This window comes from Tachyglossus aculeatus, chromosome 4 (assembly GCF_015852505.1).
Source record: "Tachyglossus aculeatus isolate mTacAcu1 chromosome 4, mTacAcu1.pri, whole genome shotgun sequence".
Lineage (NCBI taxonomy): Eukaryota > Metazoa > Chordata > Mammalia > Monotremata > Tachyglossidae > Tachyglossus > Tachyglossus aculeatus.
In genome coordinates this window covers 72,474,377-72,497,348 of record NC_052069.1, presented here as the reverse complement: position 1 = coordinate 72,497,348, position 22,972 = coordinate 72,474,377, and the positions used below count along the sequence as shown (strand labels likewise).

General features: G+C 38.6%; 1 protein-coding gene and 1 non-coding gene across 2 annotated transcripts in view; both read right to left on the bottom strand.

The window, feature by feature from the left end:
* Positions 1-22,972, bottom strand: part of CSMD3 (CUB and Sushi multiple domains 3) — a 781,433-nt gene that overhangs the window by 125,468 nt on the left and 632,993 nt on the right. The window contains exons 36-39 of the mRNA XM_038745631.1: positions 16,837-16,933; positions 11,073-11,177; positions 1,805-1,923; positions 635-704 (exon numbers count right to left, since the gene is read on the bottom strand). Coding sequence (XP_038601559.1) covers positions 635-704; positions 1,805-1,923; positions 11,073-11,177; positions 16,837-16,933 — 391 coding nt within the window. The remainder of the gene's footprint in view (positions 1-634; positions 705-1,804; positions 1,924-11,072; positions 11,178-16,836; positions 16,934-22,972) is intronic.
* On the bottom strand, positions 12,278-12,419 carry LOC119927439. The gene has a single exon (XR_005450441.1). It is a non-coding gene; the product is annotated as a small nucleolar RNA SNORA7 (small nucleolar RNA).

The following is a 22,972-nucleotide window of genomic DNA, read 5'->3' as shown; positions in this document are numbered from 1 at the left end:
TGATGTCCTTCCCTCCTTTTCTATTGTTATCTTCCTGAACCTTTGAAATTCTCACTTCCAAAAGCTGACACCTGCCACATCTCTTGCCCTCCCCTTTCATGATCTCTGACCTTAGAGTGAAATAATAATAATAACAATAATATTTGTTAAGTGCTTACTATATGCCAAGCAGAGTAGTAAATACAAAATAGGTCAGTCACCATCCTTTTCCTATATTGGGCTAACAGACTAAGTAGGAGGGAGAACAGGCATTGAATTCCCAGTTTACAGATGAGGAACCTGAGACACAGAAAAATTAAGTGACTTGAGCAAGATCACATAATCATGAAGTGGTGAAGCATGAATGAGAACCCAGGTCCTCTGATTCCCAGGTCCATGCTCTATCAACTGTACTATAGTGCTTCCCAAGAAGCAAAACATCAAGAAAAATGAAAAACGAGAAAATGCATAAGGAAATGAATATGGAAGAAAAAAAAAAGATCTCATAGAACAAAGAATTATTTTAAGACTCAATCGTATGTACATTATAGGAATTTGTTACCTAACAAAGCCATGCAGTACTTCCTGAGGAATAGCAGGTAAATGGGCTTTTTACAATATGGTAAGCTTCAGTAGTGATAATCACTGGACATACCTAGGCATATTGGAATTGGATAATTCCATCTTCTTACTGGTCCAGGCATACAGGTTATATGTGAATGCCCCTATAGAAATGGAAGCAACTGAGTTTGGCAAATATTTAATGAGACAATACTAATAGCCAAGCAGTAAAAATGAAATTAATATTTATAGTAAATGGCTAAAATTAGGTTTTTATTAAATACTGTAAACTTTTTATACACTGACCCACATTATATTCAATAGATGGAAACTAGAAAGCAAGGAGAAAGTTTGCAATATTTGCATTAATTCTAAATCATTCTAGCAGTCTATATAGAAATCAAGATCCACATCAGTTTAAATCTACTTTTATTAATTTAACCTATAATGAGCTGTTTAGGATTTGCATAACTGAAAACCCAATGAACTACATGTTAAATATATTCAGAACAAGAATGAAAGAAAGCAATTTGATTTAAGTGCTTTACAAATTCTTTCAATTAAAAAAAAACAGTTTGGTGAATCCTTCATTGCATTTTTGGTGCCATTTCTTTATTTGAGAAAGTATGGAAAAAATATAAATATCTTAAAGATGATAACCTTTGGAAAATAATCATGCATTGAAATCATATCACTCTTTGCATTCCCAAACCAATCTATTTTGGGCACATTCTAGAGGCCCTAAAGTACAGAATGTGTATGGAATGGAATAGAATAATTGGCAAATAAAACCAGTTTGGTTTTCTGTAATCAAGAAAGAAACAGTGAATCTTGAGTAGTGGCTTCATAAGGATCATGGGGCAAAAACAAAAAATATGGCCCAGCACTACAAAGAGCAAACATATTTGAACAAGAGACGACCAGTCTTTTTGAACAGGTAAATATAAGTACTCTTGTACACATACATGCAGAGAGCCATGCACATTTATTCAATTGTAAAATAGATGAACTAATTTTTACCAGAGCTTAAGTTTGCTTATCGATTATAAAGTCGGTCACCTTTGGAAGTAAATTAGCTCTTTCAACCTGAATACACCGTATACAGCTTGAATAACATACTAAATGGTCCTCCTTTGGGGTTAAATATTTCTCCCAAACTTTTTACCATCTTATCAAGAATTACCTTGTCTTACTGGGGGAATTGGTTTTCTTCTAAATTGTAAATAAAAACAACAACAAAAATTCACAATCCAAAGTGCCTTACCTGAAGAGAGTATCCTTGATCACACTGAAAAGACACCACATCTCCAACCATGTATCTGTCTCCAAGTTTAATTCCACTGCTTGGGGTTAGTGGTTCAGGACAAGAATCCAAGCCAATTGCTGTGAAAATTGTAATAAAGACTTTTTAAAAATCAATCTCGTTGAAAAATTACTTAACTGAGGAGCTTGGATGGCATAATCAAGAAGGTAATCGTTTCAGTAATCATTTAGTAAATTCTATTTCTTCCTTATTATTTTATGGGGTTTTAGGCAATGCAAGTGCTTTATTCTATAAAAAAATACATCCTTTGTGGAAGTACAAAGAAATGCTGCTTGTTATTTCTAAACTGATAGCCTAGGTATACACAAATTAAGCTGCTAATGGGTTACTCTTTCTGGGATGTGTCACATACTGTCAGTCCATCTTTTCCATTTTTTCCTCAAACAAATATTCCTGTTTTAAATGAAAGGGGCAGCTATTTTATATTTTAACTAACCATTTTGATACTTAACATGTTTACTTTAAATAGTTACCTCTAAAACCTTATCAAACACATAAAAGAAAATGATTTCCATTATTTTGCACCAAAACTCCACTTATGAATTCCCATAAACAAATATATGTGCCAGACCTTTACAATTCATAGATATAGCACTCACTCAAAAGTGTCTGTCCAAAACACTTGGATAAATTAACAGAGTTACAAAACTGCCAATATGTTTTGAGAAATTAATTACTTTCTGAAGTTATAATGGTACAGGAAATGGTAAAGGAAACAAGAGGTGGTTTAGGATACAATGCAATAAAGATTTGAAATATTCATGATACTAAAAATCCATGGGAAAAGTTTAAAAGTAATGAAACAATGTCATGTCTACAGAATAGTCATTGAAATTACTATATTAGTATTATACTACAACACTACCTAAATAATTAACTTTGCCTTCACTTACTTAGCATTCTAATATCCCTGATATTATACTGTTAATAATTCAACATTATTCATATTTATTAAGAACTCATGCTTGACTTTGTTAACAGTAGTTTAAAATTTCAGGACCTTTTGTATATTTCTATATTTTAAGAAGACTAGGCAAAGTTTTAAACATGTTGTTTGGTCACTGAACTGTTGTCCTAATTGAGTAAGGAAGTGGTATAACCAAACCTATTGGAAAATTCTTACCACACATTTTAAAAATTAGTAGGATAATTTCTGCTAGAATGCAGTAGCTATGGTCTTCAAGAACCTCACGTTATGAGAAAATTGTGTTATAATAACCATTGATATGATGCGAACTAATGGGCTGGGTATAGGTGTTTGGAATTTACTACAGTGACTGAATTTTTTAATTAAAATTCTAATACCATTATGTCCACAAACTATTAGATTGTTTTAGATTTTTGCTTTTCATTGTTCTACTGTAAAACTTCTAAGTTATGAAGTACAGCATGGTACATTATAGGGTGAGGCACTCATTCAACCATTCAATCATACTTTTTGAGTTCTTACTGTATGCAGAGCACTGTACTAAGTTCTTGGGGGAGTAAACTTTAACAATAAACAGACATATTCCCTGCCCACAACAAGTGAGTGTAGCAACATTACACCTTACCTGACACCATGTGTACAACCATTTCTCCCTACATCAAATCTCCTACAATATAGCTAATAGATATGCTACCATACATGTTACTTTTGAAAAGATTTGAACAGAGTTGACTTTGGTCATATGGATGGACTAAATTTCCCTTACTCTTTTAAAATGTATTATCAATGAGGATTTTTTTTTTACTAGTCAAGGAAAAAATGGCAAGATATCACCTCCAAGCTCCAAACACTTGGCTTTTCTAGAGGAGTATATATGCTTTTTGTAGTTCTTATTAGTACTTACTGGGTACTGTGCACTGTACTAAATCAGGCTATACAGATCAGATAGTCTCTGCTCTTCTTAGGGCTCACAGCCTAAGAGAGAGAGAGAGAGAGAGAGAGCAGGGGAATTTTTTTCCCCAAAGCAAAGTACCTGAGAGGCTGTAAAATCAGTCCCTGATTTTACAGAGATAGCTTTCCGAAAAGGACACCATTAAAATAAGCAGTGTGAAAGCAGAACAATATCGAAAGAGAAGAAAAAATATTACAAAGGCAATTATGCCTGTTGAGTCACTCAAAGTGAAACTAGGGAAATTTATGCTGAAATGAGACAGGCAGGATATGAGGGGAAGTCAAAAGCAATGTTATCAGTTCAAAAGCTGAGATGAGACGTTGATGTAGCCAGCTGGAAGGGAAAAACTCCATTTAAAAGAAAGCTTTCTTTAAAATGCTCCATTACATTGAAGCAATATTCTTCAAGCACTCAGTCTCCAGTAACTCTGTCCGCACTGCTTTCACATGTGCCTAAGGTATCCCCTAGGCTTAAAAAACCTTTCCTTGCCCCTGACACCCCTCAGTTATCACCCCATCTCCCTCCTTACATTTCTCTTCAGACCCTTTGAGTGAGTTGTTTACACTGGCTGCATCTCCTCTCCTCCAGTTCCCTCTCGATTTACTGAAATGGAACTGTTACTCCCTGCACTCCACAGAAGCAGTCCTCACTTAGGTCACCAGTAACTTCCCTCTTGCCAAATTCAATAGCCATTACCCATTCTAATACTCTTTGAACTCTCAGTTGTCTTCAATACTTTGGACCTGGAAATACTATCTTATTCGGCTTCGCCAACACTGTCCTCTCCTGGTTTTCCTCCTACCTTTCTGACTGCACCTTCTCAGTGTCTCTCACAGGCTCTTCTGCTTCTCACCATTTAACTGTAGAGGTGCGTCAACGGTCAGTTCTGGGTCCTCTTGTATTCTCCATCTGTACCCATTCCTCTGACAACTCATTTGCTCCCTCAGCTTCCACTACCATCTCTACACAAATAATTCCCAAATCTACCTCTCCAGCCCTGACCTCTGTTTCTGCAGTCTTACATTTCCTCCTGCCCTCAGGACATCTCTACTTGGATTTACTGTGGTTAGCTCAAACCTAATACGTCCAAAACAGAACTCCTCATCTTAATAAATGTGCTATGTGTTAGGCACTTTCTATGTGCCAAGCACTGGATAAGATACAAGATAATCAGGTTCCACACGGGGCTCACTGTAGGAAGCAGGGCAGACAGCCTAGTACAGTGCTTTGGACACAGCAAGTGCTCAGAAAATGGCACTGATTGATTTAGAGTCCCTAACATAGGCAAGCAAGAGTTTGTAGCAAGATGGAACTGAAGGATAACAACGAGGATAATAATGACAGTGATAATAATAATAATATTTGTTGTGTTTACTTTGTGCCAAACCTTGTACTAATCCTGACTCAGCCACTGCTGTGTGACCTTGGGCAAGTTACTTAACTTCTTTATGCCTCAGTTACTTCATCTGTAAAATGGGGATTAAGACTGTGAGCCCCATGTGGGACAACATTGCATTTACCCCAGTGCTTAGAATGGTGTTTGGCACATAGTAAGTGTTTAACAAATACCATAATTATCATTAAGTTCTGAGGGAAATACAAGACAATTAGGTCAGATACAATCTCTGTCCCTCCTGGGTCTCACAGTTTAACAGGGAGGGAAGACAGGGTTGAACCTCCATTATACAGATGATGGAACAGAGGCACAGAAAAGTTAAGTGACTCATATAAGGTTATATAGCAGGCAAGTGGTGAAGCTGCATTAGAACCCAGGTCCTCTGGTACCCAGTCCCCTGTTTTTTCCACTAGGCCATGCTGCTTTAATATTATAAAGTGACTTACAGCTCTTCACTAAGCTTTAAATATCAAGAAGTAGTTACTAATTTCAATATGTTTATAAGATCATTGTTCTTGTTTTTAGGATATTTCACTTGCTAATGCTATCACAAGGGATATTAGTAACTATTTAATTGAGCAGCAGATACATCTAAGATGAATATTACATGGGGTGCTCATGTGCATCATGTAAGTTCAAGAAAGATAATATAAATGAAGTTAATTTGATAGTATGTTTTGATCATCTGTGTACAGAATCCTATACTGGGCACTTAGTAGACTGCAATAATGATAAGAGCCAGATTCTTGCCTTCAATGAGTGATTTAGTGCCAAATTAATCTCAAAACAATTTTATGATTAATTTTAAAAAGACAATTACCTAATACAAAATCATTCCTAAAAAAGTATCACAGAGAGGAAGAAGATGAGGAGCAGGAAGAGGAGATGGAGTAGAAGAAGAGGGAGAGAGAGTACAAGAGAAAGAGGGAGAGGACTTGGAAGAGGGAGGACAGGGAGAGGGGAAGGAGTTAGAGAGGGAAAAGGAAAGAGAGAAACTAGAGAGGACCAGAACACTTCAGGAAAGATCTGTTTTGGCTATGAAAGACTTTGGAAACTGTCCATCTACGTATTTCCTAACAGGGCAACATGCTATGTCTTCTGAACCTCCTTTATGGGGGTACACCATGGTTATGGAGTTCATACTCACCCTTATTTTCTCCTATATGTGAGTGGGAGAGTGGAAATTCCACTTTACAGTGTCAGTTACAGGAGGCAGACATAGCGATAGAGGGTATATTCCAGCTGAATTCAGAACTAATGAGAAAAGCTTCACTTGCTTAATACGATTCTGATTTCCAATTCTCTCAAGGATCTAAGTCACTCCCAGATAGTGTTTAGGAGATGCATTATCTCCGTGTGACCTCTGGAGAATCATCTGAAGTATTTAGAGGATCATTAATGCCTATCTCACTTCAGGGAAGTAATTTAGTCGCAAGGGAGAGTAGAATTCACATTTGGCTCAGAACATATAAAACCTTTAATCCTATATGTTATTCCCCTACTCTGGAAATGCACACTTTCTCATTATGACTGAAAGGCTCTTCCCATTCTATTCTAGTGAAATAGGCTAGTTTCATGAAGGACCAACAATTTGGTGCTGTTTCTGCAGAAATGGCAGATTGTTTACAAAAATATCCACCAAGACAGTGATGAAGGTTCTGTATTCTCCTCTGTTTTGAAAGTAATATACCCTATACTCTACCGTGCCAGTGTACAAATAGCCAATATTTCATCTTGCATTTCGAGACCACAGCTGCTGTTTGTAACCTTTGAGTCACTAATATTCTAACTGGAGCGACTGTAATAATACTGTCCATTCACTATTAGAAGAACCTTGGCGTAACTTCTTTTATCACTTTTCCAAAAAGAGCCGGCAGAGAGCTTGTTAGAAAATTGATTATGGAACCAAACTGAAGAAATTTTAGGCAATTTTTTTTTCTTATTTTCTCACCCCCTCGCCTTGTGTAGAAACATTTTCAAAAGTACATTCCTGTCCTTTTCTCACCTGCAAGGGGGCCACAACCTTTCACTGCCCTAATCTGATGCCCTCTGGAAGCGGCAAATTCAGGAGTGAGGATGGGGTTTTCAGTAATTTATTTTTACATTTAAACTTCATTCTCAGGGCTTTTCCTTATGCACTTTAAACAAGGTGCAAGGTGTCAAGCTCCTTACCAAGTGGTGATCTGTGGAGGGGTGGTCTATAAAATGTTATTCCTGGTCAATTGAAAATTGGGGAAGGCGCTACTTTTGTCTATATAGGGTTTTTTTTGTTGTTGTTGTTCTTAAGATTTAAGCTTTGGGAGCATTTTCCCACCAAATCACCACTCCATGACAAGTTACTGAAGAAAATCCCTGAGAATTATATTTAGTATAAATATAATAAGCTTAGTATAACAGTGAAATGTCACAGTCTTATTCGCGGGGAGATATAGTTGCCCGGAAGCAATGGATTATAATTGTAGGTGACAAAGTGTTAAAGCCCAAATCCTAAAGATAATTCCTTATCATGGATATTTCTGTTGTTTTAGTCTACTAAACCATTCACTGTGATTCAGTCTTGGAGGCTTTAAGGATTTTTATTTAACACATTTTGAAAGCACAGTTTACAGTCAGAAAAGGGATCTACTAGAATGAATATGTTGTTGAGTAGTCACTCTGAAGTTATATCCATTCTACATTTTATACTTCCCAATGGTATGTGTCCTAATTCTCTTTGTTTTTTACAACCTTGGTACTTAGCAACACTGATGGTCCCCTCAGTGATAGTAAAGCAGTTTGGTGTAGTGGATAGAGCACAGGCCTGGGAAACAGAAGGTCATAGGTTCTAATCCTGGATCTGCCACTTGTCTGCTGTGTGACCTTGGGTAAACCACTTTACTACTCTTGGCCTAAATTCCCTCATCTGGAAAATTGGGATGAAGACTGTGAGGCATATGTGGGACAGGGACCATGTCCAACCTGATTATTATTATCATTAATAAACAGAATTGGATAATTTTAAACGCATCAATTTAAGATCCAACCTTTTCAATACACAATCCACTGACAACCTATTTAAATTCCATCAATTCCAGATTTAAGTTTACTGAACAAATCTCCTTCCAACAATTGTCAATTTGCTACATTTAAGACATAGAGAAGCAAAGTGGCCTCCTGGAAGGAGCACGAATCTGGGAGTCAGGGGTACTGGGTTCTAATTCCTCTTCACCAATTGAGTGCTGTGTGACCCCGGGCAAGTAATTTAACTTTCTGTGCCTCATTTTCCTCATTTGTAAAATTGGGATTGAATTCCTGGTCTCACTCCTCCTCAGAAAGTGAGGCTCAGGTGGGACGGGAATTGTGTCTGACCTGATTATTCTATAGCTACTCTAATGCTTAGCACACAGTATTCAAAAGCTTAGCACACAGTAAGCACTTCAATGCACAATTACCATTATTACACGAAGGACATACTATTTTCTCTTGAAAACGTGTTTTGCTCATGTTTTACTATTATTATTCTCAATAATAATAATGATAATAATAACTCCCCCTCTAGACTGTAAGCTCATTGTGGGCAGGAAATGGGTCTGTTATATTGTTCTTCCCAAGTGTTTAGCACAGTGCTCTGCCTGCAGCGGGTGCTCAATAAATATGATTGATAATACATCATCACCCATACTGAGCAGTCCCTGAGAATACCTCAAGTTTAAAAGAACAATTAGTGAATGGCTTTTGTTTGTGGTGCCTATGACCCATGCATGACCTATGAAGAAGCTACATGGAGGAGAGTAAGGGGCCAGCATGTAGAGCACCTTTGGAAAGGTGGGAGGGGGCATTTTCTTTATATTTTCAGCAAGCTCCTATATGCACTCATTTCCAAATCTCCTCCAGACGACATTTCAATTGCCACACTTCTTCTTCTCTACCAGTCCCTCTCTACACTTCACTCTGAAGATGTCTTTTTTCTTCATCCTCCCCCCTCCAGGAAAGCAGAAGAGGCTGCGGGATCAAAGAGGTAAAAAGCTTGCAGGAAAATGACTGTTTGGGGTGGGGGTGCCTACAGTTCCCCCAAGGGCCCCCTTAAACCAGAGGTCTAGGGCTTTAGCTTTGCTAGCCCTTATGCTAATACTGCCTTGTTTACACCATTACGAGAATAAAAATAGAAGGAATAGACAAAATATTTAATATAAAGTTTCCATCTTCTAGACTGATAAGGGATGAGAAGGTCCTGAGAATAATAATAATAATAACAATGATGGCATTTATTGAGTAAATGCTTACTATGTGCAAAGCACTGTTCTAAGCGCTGGGGAGGTTACGAGGTGATCAGGTTGTCCCACGTGGGGTTCACAGTCTTAATCCCCATTTTACAGTTGAGGTAACTGAGGTCCAGAGAAGTTAAGTGACTTGCCCAAAGTCACACAGCTGACAAGTGACGGAGCTGAGATTTGAACCCATGACCTCTGATTCCAAAGCCCGGGCTCTTTCCACTGAGCCACGCTGAGAAGCCATCAACCAACACTTCCACAAAATCTCTAGACACACAAATCTTTTTCCCACCAGTTTTTGAATTACATTCGTATATTCTTTCTGTTACTTATGATGCACTAGGGGTGATTTGATTTATGAACTCTTCTATTTTAAGTATGTGAACCCAAGCCCATTTACAGTTAATAGTCAATGTTTTGCCACGCTGTCAATTTAAATTCTTGAATTAAAATTCAAGTCTGGCACTCTCCTTATCACAAAATTTGGAACGTGTGCCCTGAGGGTTGCTGAAAGGTCTTTAGAATTGCTATGCTGATAGTCAATAATCTGAGACAAATGTTTCAGAACTACTAAACCTTCCTTTCTACAGGAAAGTCTACTCACAATGTAATGTTATTATTCAGGTGATGAGGATATAATCTATTTGTTCCTCTCAATTAGTAGTTTAGGAATCAATTTTAATAATGGCTCTTTATGCTCATTATACCCTGTAGGATTTGACATTTTTAACTCGATGTTTCAAAATGAATTTAGACTTTTCCAAATAGTAAACATAATCTTTGCATCATTAAATGTGCAAAATGCATTAGAAATTAGAAAAAAAAATCAGAGGTGCTTTTAGACACCTTTTCCAATGTACTCATTTATTTGTGATTCTGGTAATTAGATGTCTCTATATTCTCTACTACATTCCTATATCAAAGTAGTTGACAAGACAGTGGAAAGAACACAGGCCTGAGAATCAGGAGACCTGGGTTCTAGTCTTGGCTCTGCCTTGTGTCCATGTCCTATAAAATGGAGATTAAGTATCTTTAAAAAAATGTTTATGTTAAGTGCTTATTATGTCAAGCACTGCTCTAAGTTCTGGGTAATCAAATTGGACATAGTCTCTGTCCCACATGGGGCTCATAGTCCAAGTACAAAAGACAACAGGTTTTGAATCCCCATTTTACTGCTGAAGAACCTGAGACACAGAGAAGTGTAGTAACTTACCCAAGGTCACACAGCAGGCAACTGGCAAAGCCAGGATACCTGTTATCACTCTTCTAGACAAAAGGTCAGGTACTGGGACCAACCTGATTATCTTGTATCTACTCCAGTTGTCAGCACAACTGTGCTTAACAAATGCCACAATTGTTATTAGTCATAGAAGTCCAAGAGGTTATACTAACAAACCCGGCATATTGTGTTAGCTCCTGAAGTAAAATCACTCTATTATTTTAATGTGTTGCTCTACTCTTTCTACTAATGCAACACATTTTTGAAAATACCATTTAAGAATCATCCATGAGATCTAGTGAAGACTGTGTATCAAAGAGATCTTAACAGGTTTAATGAGCTCAATATTTTTCCATATTTTATAAATGACTCTGAATACAGAGTTTTATGAAAGGTTAGAAATCCAGTAGTGTTCTAGACACTTATAAAGGATTGGTGGCAGGAAACAAAATAATTGCCTTACCTGTGTATTCTAGGTGAAATCCCGCGGCTGAAACACTAATATCTGACTGAAAATTTAAGTACAAATTGTTGGATGTACTGTTCAGAAGTTGTGGTATTGTAGTTCCTAAAATAAATAAAAATATGCATCAATTATTAATATACACTTTATTGTGATTCAGCAAGACTTTTGGTTTTGCAGCACTGCTTAATTAGGTCACAGAATACCCACCTTTGAATCATTAGAAATTAGAACAAGGATATAGGAATCTAAGCAAGGCCATTACACCTACAGAACAGTGATCCAACCAACTCAGCACTTTATTTCTGAGCAGAGCAACTATATAATAATGTTTAGGATAAGTCTGCACTCATCTGTTTGCCCCCAATTCCTAGTTTAAAAACTTGTCTACCACTTTTTTTTATATTTAGTGATAATCAATCAATCACATTTATTGAGCGCTTACTATGTGCAGAGCACTGTACTAAGCGCTTGGGAAGTACAAATTGGCACCATATAGAGACAGTCTCTACCCAACATTGGGCTCACAGTCTAAAAGCTTGACATTTTGATTGATGTGGAGCTTACCTGTATCTAGAAATCCCACAAGTCCTGAAATTCTCCAAATCTTAATATGTCTAAATCCCTCTTCTCTGAAACATCACTTAATAATAATAATAATAATGATGGCATTTATTAAGTGCTTAGTATGTGCAAAGCACTGTTCTAAGCACTGGTGAGGTTACAAGGTGATCAGGTTGTCCCACGTGGGGCTCACAGTCTCAGTCCCCATTTTACAGATGAGGTAACTGAGGCCCAGAGAAGTTAAGCGACTTGCCCAAAGTCACACAGCTGACAATTGGCAGAGCCGGGGTTTGAACCCATGACCTCTGACTCCAAAGCCCGTGCTCTTCTCCACTGAGCCACGCTGCCTCGTTTCTTCTTCTGTGTTTTAAGACTCTAGCTCTCTGTTTGCCATTTTAGTCTCAAGAGAGTTGTTGCTGTTGTCCTATGTTGTAGATTCGTGTCCAATCCACAGCGACATCGTGGACCCATCTCTCCTGGAATGCCCCATCTCAATTTGCAAACGTTCTGGTAGTGTATCCATAGGGTTTTCTTGTAAAAATAAGAAAGGGGTTTACCATTGCCTCCTTCCGTGCAGTAAACCTGAGCCTCCATCTTCGACTGTCTCCTATGCCTCTGCTACCCAGCACAGGTGAGTTTTGATTTGTAGCAAGTAGATGGCCTTCCATTTGCTAGCCACTGCCCAAGCTAGGAATGGAACGGATATGCCTCTGCTTGACTCTCCCTCCCATAGTCAAGACTGGTAGAGTACTGGAAACTCTCCAGGTGTGACTCTGAGAGGTGCTCAAGAGAGTAATTGGTACTATTTTGGTGAATTAAGTTCCCTAGGACCTTCCTACTAGTACTCTTAATCAATGATATAGATTGAGCACTTACCAAGGAAAGAACACTGAATTAAACACTTGGGAATATACAATACAACAGAGTTGGTAGAGACAGTCCCCTGCCACCCCCACTGCCCCCATTCTGCCATTGGTACTAACATTTACCATGGCCAATGGATCATCATTCCTCGATGCCCGATTTATATAACACATCTTTTGAAGTCTGCTATTTGTACACATGGCAGGTAAGCACTATGTGGCCTTCCCAGATGTCACAAACCCAGTCATCGAGGAGCCTAATGATTGAATTACTCACTACTACCACCTGCTTCTACCTAGCTAGAGAAGAAGCCCTCTTAGCAAGAAGGCAACCTTCACTGAAAGGCACATATAGCCTATTTGAGGGTTTACATAACCCTATGTGTTATGGGCAGGAAATGTGTCTGCTAATTCTGTTGTGTTGTATTCTCCCAAGCACTTAGTATACTGCTCTGCACATAGTAAACACTCACTAAATCCGATTGATTGATTGATTCCAACTTGTTCTCAAGATCCAATTCTCCTTCATGGCACTTCCCTGTGTTATGTGGGGAAGCGTCATGGTCTAGTGGAATGAGCATAGGTGTGAGAGTCAGAGGACCCAGGTTCCGATCCCAGCTCTGCACCTTGCCTGCCGTGTGACCTTGAGCTAGTCACTTAACATTTTGAGCCTCAGTTTCCTCAACTGTAAACAGGGATTTCAATACCTGTTATCTCTCCTTCTTAGACTGCTAGCCTACACAAGACTGAGTCTGTTGTCTGGCAGAGAAGCAGCGTGACTTAGTGAAAAGAGCACAGGTTTGGGAGTCAGAGGTCATGGGTTCTAATCCAGGCTCTGCCACTTGTCAGGTGTGTGTCTTTGGGCAAATCACTTTACTTCTCTGTGCCTCAGTTATCTCACCTGGAAAATGGGAATTAAGACAGTGAGCTCCACCTGGGACAACCTGATAAACTTGTATATCCCCCAGCACTAAGAACAGTGCTAGGCACATTGTAAGCATTTAATAAATGCCATCACTATTATTATTAATGACTCATATCAACCCCAGCACTTATAACAGGGTTTGGCACATAGTAAATTTTAATTTCAACTCTCAGTTTCAAAAATTGAATCACTGACACGAATTAGAAAGTGTTGAGGGTTTACTTCATTTTAAACACTCTTCTAAAAGGTCTTATTGTCATACAGATGAGCCATGTTAGTGGATGACAATGGTAACATATATAACTATAGTTCATAGAAAATTAAAACATCTTATTTTAGCCCATTTGTTTTAATTGCTTTCCAGCAAAATGCTTGGGTTTTGCTCTCACCTCTTCCTGCCCTTGCTTGTGCTTTGATAAAGGTCACCAACTAGCTCTTAAATAATGGAAAGTTAATAAGAAAGATTTACATTTAAATAGACTAGAGGACACAAAGAGATTAGAAGGCTCAAACAGAATAAAAGAGTTACTGGATACTGTAGGTAGATTTACAAGGCAAAGGGCTCCCAAATCTCAAAAAGCAGGTACATTTGTTTCCATGATGAGTTTGTGCATTTTGATTTACAAAATGTGAATCAGGAAAACGTCTTCAAGATAATAGGGTAAGTGAGCATTTTATAATGACTACTGTTTGATTGTCTCATAGTTTACATTACTAGATTGCCTGATCTTTCAAGGAGGGTGCAGCACTGGCGAAGAGGGAAGCAGGACTTTCCAGAAGTTTGAGAGGAAGGAACCCAGGCCACTTGTGGCAGCAAATTGTCCATTGACCAAGTGGCAGGGGAGACTGTGCTGCATTAGATTGTAGTTCCACCCTTTAACCTTGGGATTGGTAGAACTGATAGGACGCCCAGACAATTTTTTAAGCCAACGAAATGCCTCTTTTGTAAGCCACACCCTCATCTAATAAATGCTATTACTAGTACTTCTAGTGAGACATTGCAGAGCAGTTCCATCTCTACATAACAACCCTCTTACTGCTGAGGAGAAAGTAAATGTAAAAAAGGAGTGTATTAAACTGGAGCAGAGGGATCAAACCCTCAAATAGGCTATATGTATCTTTCAATGGAGGTTGCCTTCTTGCTAAGAGGGCTTCTTCTCTAGCTAGGTAGAAGCAGGTGGTAGTAGTGAGTAATTCAATCATTAGGCTCATAGATGACTGGGTTTGTGACATCTGGGAAGGCCACAAAGTGCTTCCCTACCATGTGTACAAATAGCGGACTTCAAAAGATGTGTTATATAAATCGGGCGTTGAGGAATGATGATCCATTGGCCATGGTAAATGTTAATACCAATGGCAGGATGGGGGGAGTGGGGTGGGGGTGGCAGGGGACTGTCTCTACCAACTCTGTTGTATTGTATATTCCCAAGTGTTTAGTACAGTGTTCTTTCCTTGGTAAGTGCTCGATCTATATCACTGATTAAGAGTACTAGTAGGAAGGTCCTAGGGAACTTAATTCACTGAAATAGTGAACAGAACAGAACACAACACAACAGAATTAGCAGACACATTTCCTACCCATAACATGCTTACAGTCAAGAGGACCAGTGCATAAAGAATGGTGGGATCTGCAAATGTACCTACTACAGCTTCTCTCATATTCAAAACCCTTCTGGGAGAGCCTTCCTCCCAGGATATTCCATCCTGTCCAGCCTCCTTTCCCTGGAGTGAAACAAAAATCATCTAGGAAGACTGGGTCTGCAATAGGGGTTGCAGTGGTGATAGGTTTATCCTGAACTCTGAGCAACGAGGAACCTGAAAATCGGCTCCCCTAGCCACAGCTCCCTACTGAGTTTTTTATTTTATTTTATGGATTTGTCTGTGTTGTATTTTAATGTTTTATCATTTCTAATGTATCTGTCCCCAGTCTCTCCTCCTAGCCTATCGTCTTAAATTGCAAGCCCCCAGAGGACAGGGACAATGTCTAATCCCCACCTGTGTATTCTCTCCCAGCGCATGTTATAATGCTCTGCACACAGTGAAAGATTAATGGTACTATTGATATGATACCCTTGCTCCACATAACTGTTTACCATAAAAATCATATTTTCCACCAGAAAATTTTTCCACAGACCATTGAAGTTTTTGGCCTTCACACAGACAACTAACATTCACTAACACTTTTTCAGGTGGATATCTAAACTTCAAAAATATACAAGAGAAGAGCCTTCATAAGCTTCATAATTGTGTTTCAGTGTGTTAACAAGTCCTTAATCAGATCTCAACAAAATCCATCCTCTTGCAACTTAATTCCTTTTCCTATTTGTCTTTGGAAATGGAGAAAATTCCCAATATAATTCCTAAAATAACTTTCTTACCACCAGTAATTTAAACCCAGTACTAATTTTACCAAGACTGTTGTACATGATAAATACAGTGCCTACAGTCTGAGGCCAAGTATAACTATTCACAAGCATCTATTTTTCTTCATCTCTTTGACATCTGTGCTAAACTTTCATCCACAGCCCAAAATACTCAGTGGTCTAACAGCATTTCTGGTAATTTTTTAATCACTTTATTAATTTATTTGAGCCACAGTGACACCTGAAACAGAGTGTGGCTGCAAATATCGCTTATATCAATGCAGGAATGAATGACATTAACATGTGGATTTCGACCTTAAATTTCATGTTGAATTAACTTTCAAGTCTTTCACTGATTTATAGAAGCAGTGTGGCCTAATGCCGAGCCTGGGCTTGGGAGTTAGAGGATGCGGGTTCTAATCCCAGTTCTGCCACTTGTCTGCTGTGTGACCTAGGGCAAGACACTTAACTACTCTGTGCTTCAGTTACCTCATCTGTAAAATGGGGATTAAGACTGTGAGCCCCACTTGGGACAACCTGATTACCTTGTAACTACCCCATTGTTTAGAACAGTGCTTGGCACATAGTAAGCACTTAACAAATACGATAATTATAATTATTATTATTATTAATGAAAAGAAAACAGGCCTGGAAGTCAGAAAACCTGAGTTCTAATCCCAGCTCCATCACTTGCCTGCTGTGAAACCTTGGACAAGTCACTTAACTTCTCTGTGCCTCAGCTACCTCATCTGAAAAAGGGGATAAAAACTGCAAGCCCCATGTGGGACATGGACTGTGTCCAATCTGATAAATCTGTATCTAACCCAGCACTTAGCACAGTACCTGGAACATAGTAAGCACTTAACAAATACCACAAATTAAAAAAAATGATTTCAGTTTCCACACAATTTAAAAAATCATCCCAGCAAGTCATTCTAGAATAGTTAGTGGTCAGTTCCAGGAAAGTTGTGGAAATAAACTCGGAATAGTTCCAGATGGTAATTATCTTTAAGAGAATCTATAATTATGAAGTGTTGTCAATACATTACCTGAATAACTTCCCAGTCTTGGAGCATTATTGTCTCCTCCATCATAAAAGTCCAGAGAATCCCAGTTATGTTCAGTGGCAAAACTGACAACCTGTACCTGAAAAATGAATGCACTAGTCAGAAAATTAGTATTCTCATTTTGCACTCTAAGTAACTGGATTTCTGATTTTTAAAATATTTGCATTCACATCTGATTTATACAAGAAGAAATATTCCAAACCATTGGTGAATGAGGTGCTAAATTTTGGACCACATACCCTAAGTTCTGCAGTTCCCTTATAAATGGGAGCACTGGATAAAGCCTTTCTCAGACAAGTATTTTAGATAATGCACAAAGGCAGCTGCAGAGGAATCTGTTAAAGTCCTTACCAAATTATGTCAACAGTTATGGCTAATCACTTAATGGCCATCTGATTGGAAGAGATCTCTTTATGTTCCAATACTGAAGAAAGGAGATACGACTAAATTTGACAATAATTGTGCTGTTTCCTTGATCTCACATGCCAGCAAGGTATTGCTAAAAGTTATACAGCACTGAATGGAGACCTACATGGAACACAAATTGCCTGATGCTTAAACAGGACTCCGTAAAAAACAAAGGGTGGGAGATATTATTGCTCATGTCCATTGGATAATTGCAGGGACAACAGAATATCAAAAGTAAGTCAACATGAGCTTCATTGAATATTTTAAGCCCTTTGACTGCATGGATCACAAGAAACTCTGGAGCACATTAAGGAAAATTGGCATGGTGGACCTTTAAATGCATCAGTACTGAACCTGTATGCTGAACAGGAGGCTGCAATAAAAACGGAATATGGAGAAACAGATTGGTTTTCCGTTACTAAGGGTGTAAGACAAGGATGTATTTTATCACCTTATCTGTTCATCCTTTATACCAAATATATAATGAGAGGAGCTGTATTGGTTGAAGATGAAAGGGGAAGTAAAGATTGGAGGAAGGAATGTAAACAGCTTTCTTTATACTGGTGATATAACCCTACTAGCAGAAAGTGAAGAAGATTTGAAGGGCTTATTATTAAATGTTAAGGAACAGAGCAAAAAGATGGGCCTGCATTTGAATGTCAAGAAAACAAAGATAACATCAATTAGAAGTTTTAACACATTTGTAGTGGATGGAAAGAAGACTGAAATAGTTGACAAATTTTCTCTGCTGGGATTGTTAATGAATACTAAATGAACTAGCAGTCAAGAAATGTTGTAAATTAATGTTAGGACGACTTGCTATGAAGAGCCTAGAAGAGTAATGAAACGTGCTGATATAACAATTGCCACAAAAATACAAATTATCAATTCTATGTTTCCATTAACAGTGTATGGATATGAAAGTTGGACAGTGAAAAAACACGATAGACAGAGCACTGATACTTTTGAAATTTGGTGTTGGAGAAGGCATTTGCAAATACCAAGGAATGCCAAAAGCAAACACATGGATTTTGGAGCAAATTAGGCCACAGTGGTCTTTGGAAGGCCAAATTACTCGACTTAGATTAGCATATTTTGGACACACAATCAGGAGAACTAAGTCTCTAGACACTAATGCTAAGAAAAGACCAGGGAAAACACAGAAGAGGCAGACCAACAGCTAGATGGGTAGAAACCATAATAACGACAACAGAAGAACCATTAGCAAGGTTATGGATTATGGCAGAAGACAGGACTTTCTGGAGAAAAGATACCCATAGAGTCACTATGAATCAGAAACAATTTGATGGCACTTAATAATAATACAAAAAGGCAGACAGTCAGGACTACCTTTACAAAATGTTTCATGTCTTAACCACAAAGTACAGGGGTTCAGCATTACTCCAAAACTGGGATTCTGCCTAAATGTAGAGTTCTATAACAAATCAACCTTAGCTCTCCCTACTGCAGTTGATTCAGGGTCTGGGGACAGATAGCAGCTCCCCACACCCTTCCCTCCCTCGAAATAATTGGGTGAAGATCTGTCCCTACAGCTGGAATGGGGTTGGGGAGCAGAAGTTGGGAGCTGCAGACATACAACTTTGAGCTCCACCCACCACTCTGAAACTGAAATCTACAGCAAGGTGTTTCTCTTCCCTCAAGTCTCCCTCCCACCACCCAACTATTGTTGAAGTGCAGATTCTGCTCCTGGAGCAGTGGAAACACACCTCCCCAACTTGAAGAGGAGGGCTCTGCTTATGAGGTGAAGAGCCTGAAGACTGTGCTCTCCCAGCAGTGGTACACTGTTGTTTTTGTTGTTACAGTTGTTTCTATAGAATGTTCATTATTATTTCTTTCCTTCAGCCTCTATTTTTAGTTCATTTCCTTATAGATTTTGAATCCTCTGAGGGTCAAGCAGAGTGAAATTATTAAGGTTCTTGGGCCTTTTCCCAATTCTTAATACAGGGCTTAGCACAAAGTTCTAACCTTTTGTATAATATGTAATAATCATATTGCATTAAACAATGTCACAGTCAGGCTCTTGCCATTTCTAGAGTAATAGGATTTTTTGAAGAAGTTGACTGGGGTTTTCTGGGGTTTCCTTCCTGAACCCATGTTCCTGGCCTTTAAGCTCTGCCAAAAGAAGTTATTGCAATTCCACTGGCTTCAGGAGTGGACAGATTATTTAAGGAGAGAAAATGCTGTAGCACACATAACAATTGCTTTCTGCAGGAAGAACTTTCCAGACAAAACAATTCCAGAAAAAAATGAATGTGGGTAACTAGATTTGAATCCTTGTCTATTTTCTTCATTCTGTCCACCACCCATCACTTGGCTTCGTTACTGCAATGAAAATTGGACTAAGCCACTGATTCAATAGGGAGATAATGGTCATTTCCATACATGCTGTTGTAAGCTGAAGCTGGTCCACACAAGCTTGTAAGAACCACAATTATATTTGGAACCATTTGAAAACTGGCTATTAAGATCCGTGTCACAAAATCATTAAAAATAAAAACTTCCTATATTTTGGCTACATGTTTAATTCGTTCATGGACTGTCATTAGATGAGAACTGCTCCACTGCACCTTGTCACAATATAGCACATATACACTGCCCACAGCAAGCTTACATTCTAGAGTGAGTGACTAGGTGGGGGAGAATCAACACTCAACTGGCACCTTGTGCTATCCTGCCATGTGGTTTAAAGATATGTGGACTCTGACAAGAAGGATGGAAAGAGAGTAAGGAGCAATCAGTGCCAAGGAGGAAACCCTGGGAGAGAGATAATTATTGAAGATTGGCCTGACAGAGACAGGATGGTAGCAGTAGCTACTTGGCAATCCTTTGGTTGATGCATGTGGTCATTATAGACAATTTCGTTGACAAGTTTTTCTTTATTGAAAAATTCCTTAATGGATTCAGAATGAAATAATGCCCTCCTCACTTCGATGAAATGATATTCACTTTATCTTCATGTCATCCAAAATATCTGTAACTATAAATTATTCTTATATGCCCTTTACCTTTCCTTTAATATTAATGCTTCAATGGAACCTACCATCTTATTACGGCTTCTTACAGCTATGGATAGTGATTCCTCCATCTGGAACGTCAGAGGCTTCAACTATTTCACAGTCCATCAATACCTACTAATAGTTCAAACTACTCTAACAACATAACCTTCTTTCTTTTGGATTCCATAGTTTTGCTGCTCTCTCCTTGTGAGAAGCTGCATGGCCCGGTGGATAGAGCACAGGCCTGGGTTCTAGTTCCGGCACTGCCACTTATCTTTTCTATTCCTCAGTTCCATTATTAATGGTGATTAATAATGTGAGCCCCATTTGGGACATGGAATAGGTCCAACCTGATTGATTACTTGTATCTACCCCAGAGCTTAGAACAGTGACTTCTACATAGTACACACTTAAAAAATACCATAATTATTACTGAATATTATTATTATTATTTGTAAGGTTGTAATGTTGGACTGATTGTCCTGCCAGAGCAGTGAGAATCCAAAAATATGCTACTTTACTCATAATGTTCTAGTACTCTTGCTTTTTCATCACCTGGGTTTGCTTAGGCTATTTTTTTTCCTATTGTCATATCAATCTTTCCTTTTGTGTGTAGCCCTAGTCCTTTCCCATGCCTATTCACAGACAATAAATTCCTCAGTAAGCCTGGGACCATGTCTGCTTTGCCATTGTTGAAACTTTCTCTCATAGTATATGCCCAAGAGCTCGAGATCGAGTACTGGAGAAATGAATGAGCCACGTCAAGTTCATTCCATTGTTCAAAATAAAAAGTTGGTACCTACGAATATACTGAGGTAAGTTCTAAATAGGTGAATACTAGATTGATGTGGATAGTAACTCAGTCTTAGCAACACTGATCATTAAAATGATTTAAAAGGATATGGACCCAATGTTAATCAATTAGGACTCTAATATTCATCAAAGTTAAGGAAATACGATTGCCTAGAATGCCCCCCATGTAAACAATGAATTTCAACCCTGGATAGCATTATTTCAGTTAGTGTTCCCTTTGCAAGGGACACATCCTGAGCACGAAGTAGGGTACTGCTACTGAACGACCAACTGAGAAACAGTATGGCCTAGTAGATAGGGCATGGGCCCAGTGGTCAGAAGAACCTGAGTTCTAATCCCAGTACCACCACTTGTCTGCTGTGTGAACTTGGACAAATCACTTCACTTATCTTTGCCTCAGTTATCTGTAAAATGGGGATTAAGACTGTGAGCCCCATGTGGGACAATGACTGTGTTCAACCTAATTACCTGGTACCTACCCCAGTGCTGAGAAGAGTGCCTAGCACATAATAAATGCTTAACAAATACCATTTTACAAAAAAAATAGAAAAAAAGAACATGACTATATTGTATCTGTCCCGGTGCTTAGTACAGTGCATTTCATATAGTAAGCACTTAACAAATACCATGAAACAAACAAACAAATCTCTTATTGTGAACCATTTTATGGTAGTGAGTGATACAGAGAAGTGTGTTCATTCTTACAGGTCACAAGAGAAGGAGAGTAAAGAGTGAACAGAATCCCCACAGGGAGTCCTTGAAATCAGGGGTCAGGGATTGGGATATCCCTCTCCCTTCCTGCCATCATCTCTTTGGAACCAGTGAAGTGGGCTGAAGTCTGAAAACCCATGCCTCAGAGAGGCACGTATCATCATAGTTCCAGGGTCACAGGAAGATAGCGCTTAGTACAGTGCTCTGCACATAGTAAGCGCTCAATAAATATGATTGATGATATCTCCCCACCTTCTTTCCACCATGTCCAGGAAAAGACCCATCCCCGGCAAAAGACTGCAAACTGTATCCTGAAATTCAAATTTCCCAAGTCAAGATTTTCTGGCAACTGGACAGTTCCCTCTCTTCCTCCTCCATCTCCAGTGGCGGATCATATAAACCATATTTTTTTTTTGTTCCACACATTACTGGTTTGTGATTTGAGGACTCCAGAGTAAAATTACTGTAAAAACCTTCAATTGAAATGTAATAATTATTTTTTTTCCTATTTTAATTTGCTTTAGTTTTTGACCTATCCAATCGGTCTGTCTTCTTCCAGTTCTAATAATAATAATAATAATAACAATTGTGGTATTTGTTAAGCATTTACTATGTGCCAGGCACTCTACTAAGTGCTGGGGTAGATGCAGGTTGTCAGGCTAGACAGAGTCCCTGTCCCACATAGGGCTCATGGTCTTAATCCCCATTTTACAGATGAGAAAAGTGAGGCACAGAGACGTGAATAAACTTGCCCAAGGTCATACAGCAGGCAAATAATGGAGCCAGTATTAGAACCCAGGTCCCCCCAGGCCTGTGCTCTATCCAGCAGACCATGCTGCTGTTCTTTAGGAAAGAGTACAAAAACTGTGGCTTCCAAAAGTAAAAAGGGTTATATTGCTAGAGAGGTTTGAACTATTAGTAGGTATTGAATTAGTTGAAGCCTCTGACATTCCAGGTGTAGGAATCACTATTCAGAGCTGTAAGAAGCAGTAATAAGATGCTAGGTTCTACTAAAACAGTAATATTAAAGGAGAGTGAACACTGTCAGCCAGGAATGGTGTTAGAATTGATATGATGATGATGATGATGATGGTATTTGTTAAGTGCTTACTATGTGCCAAGCACTGTTCTAAGTGCTGGGGAGGGATACAAGGTAATCAGGTTGTCCC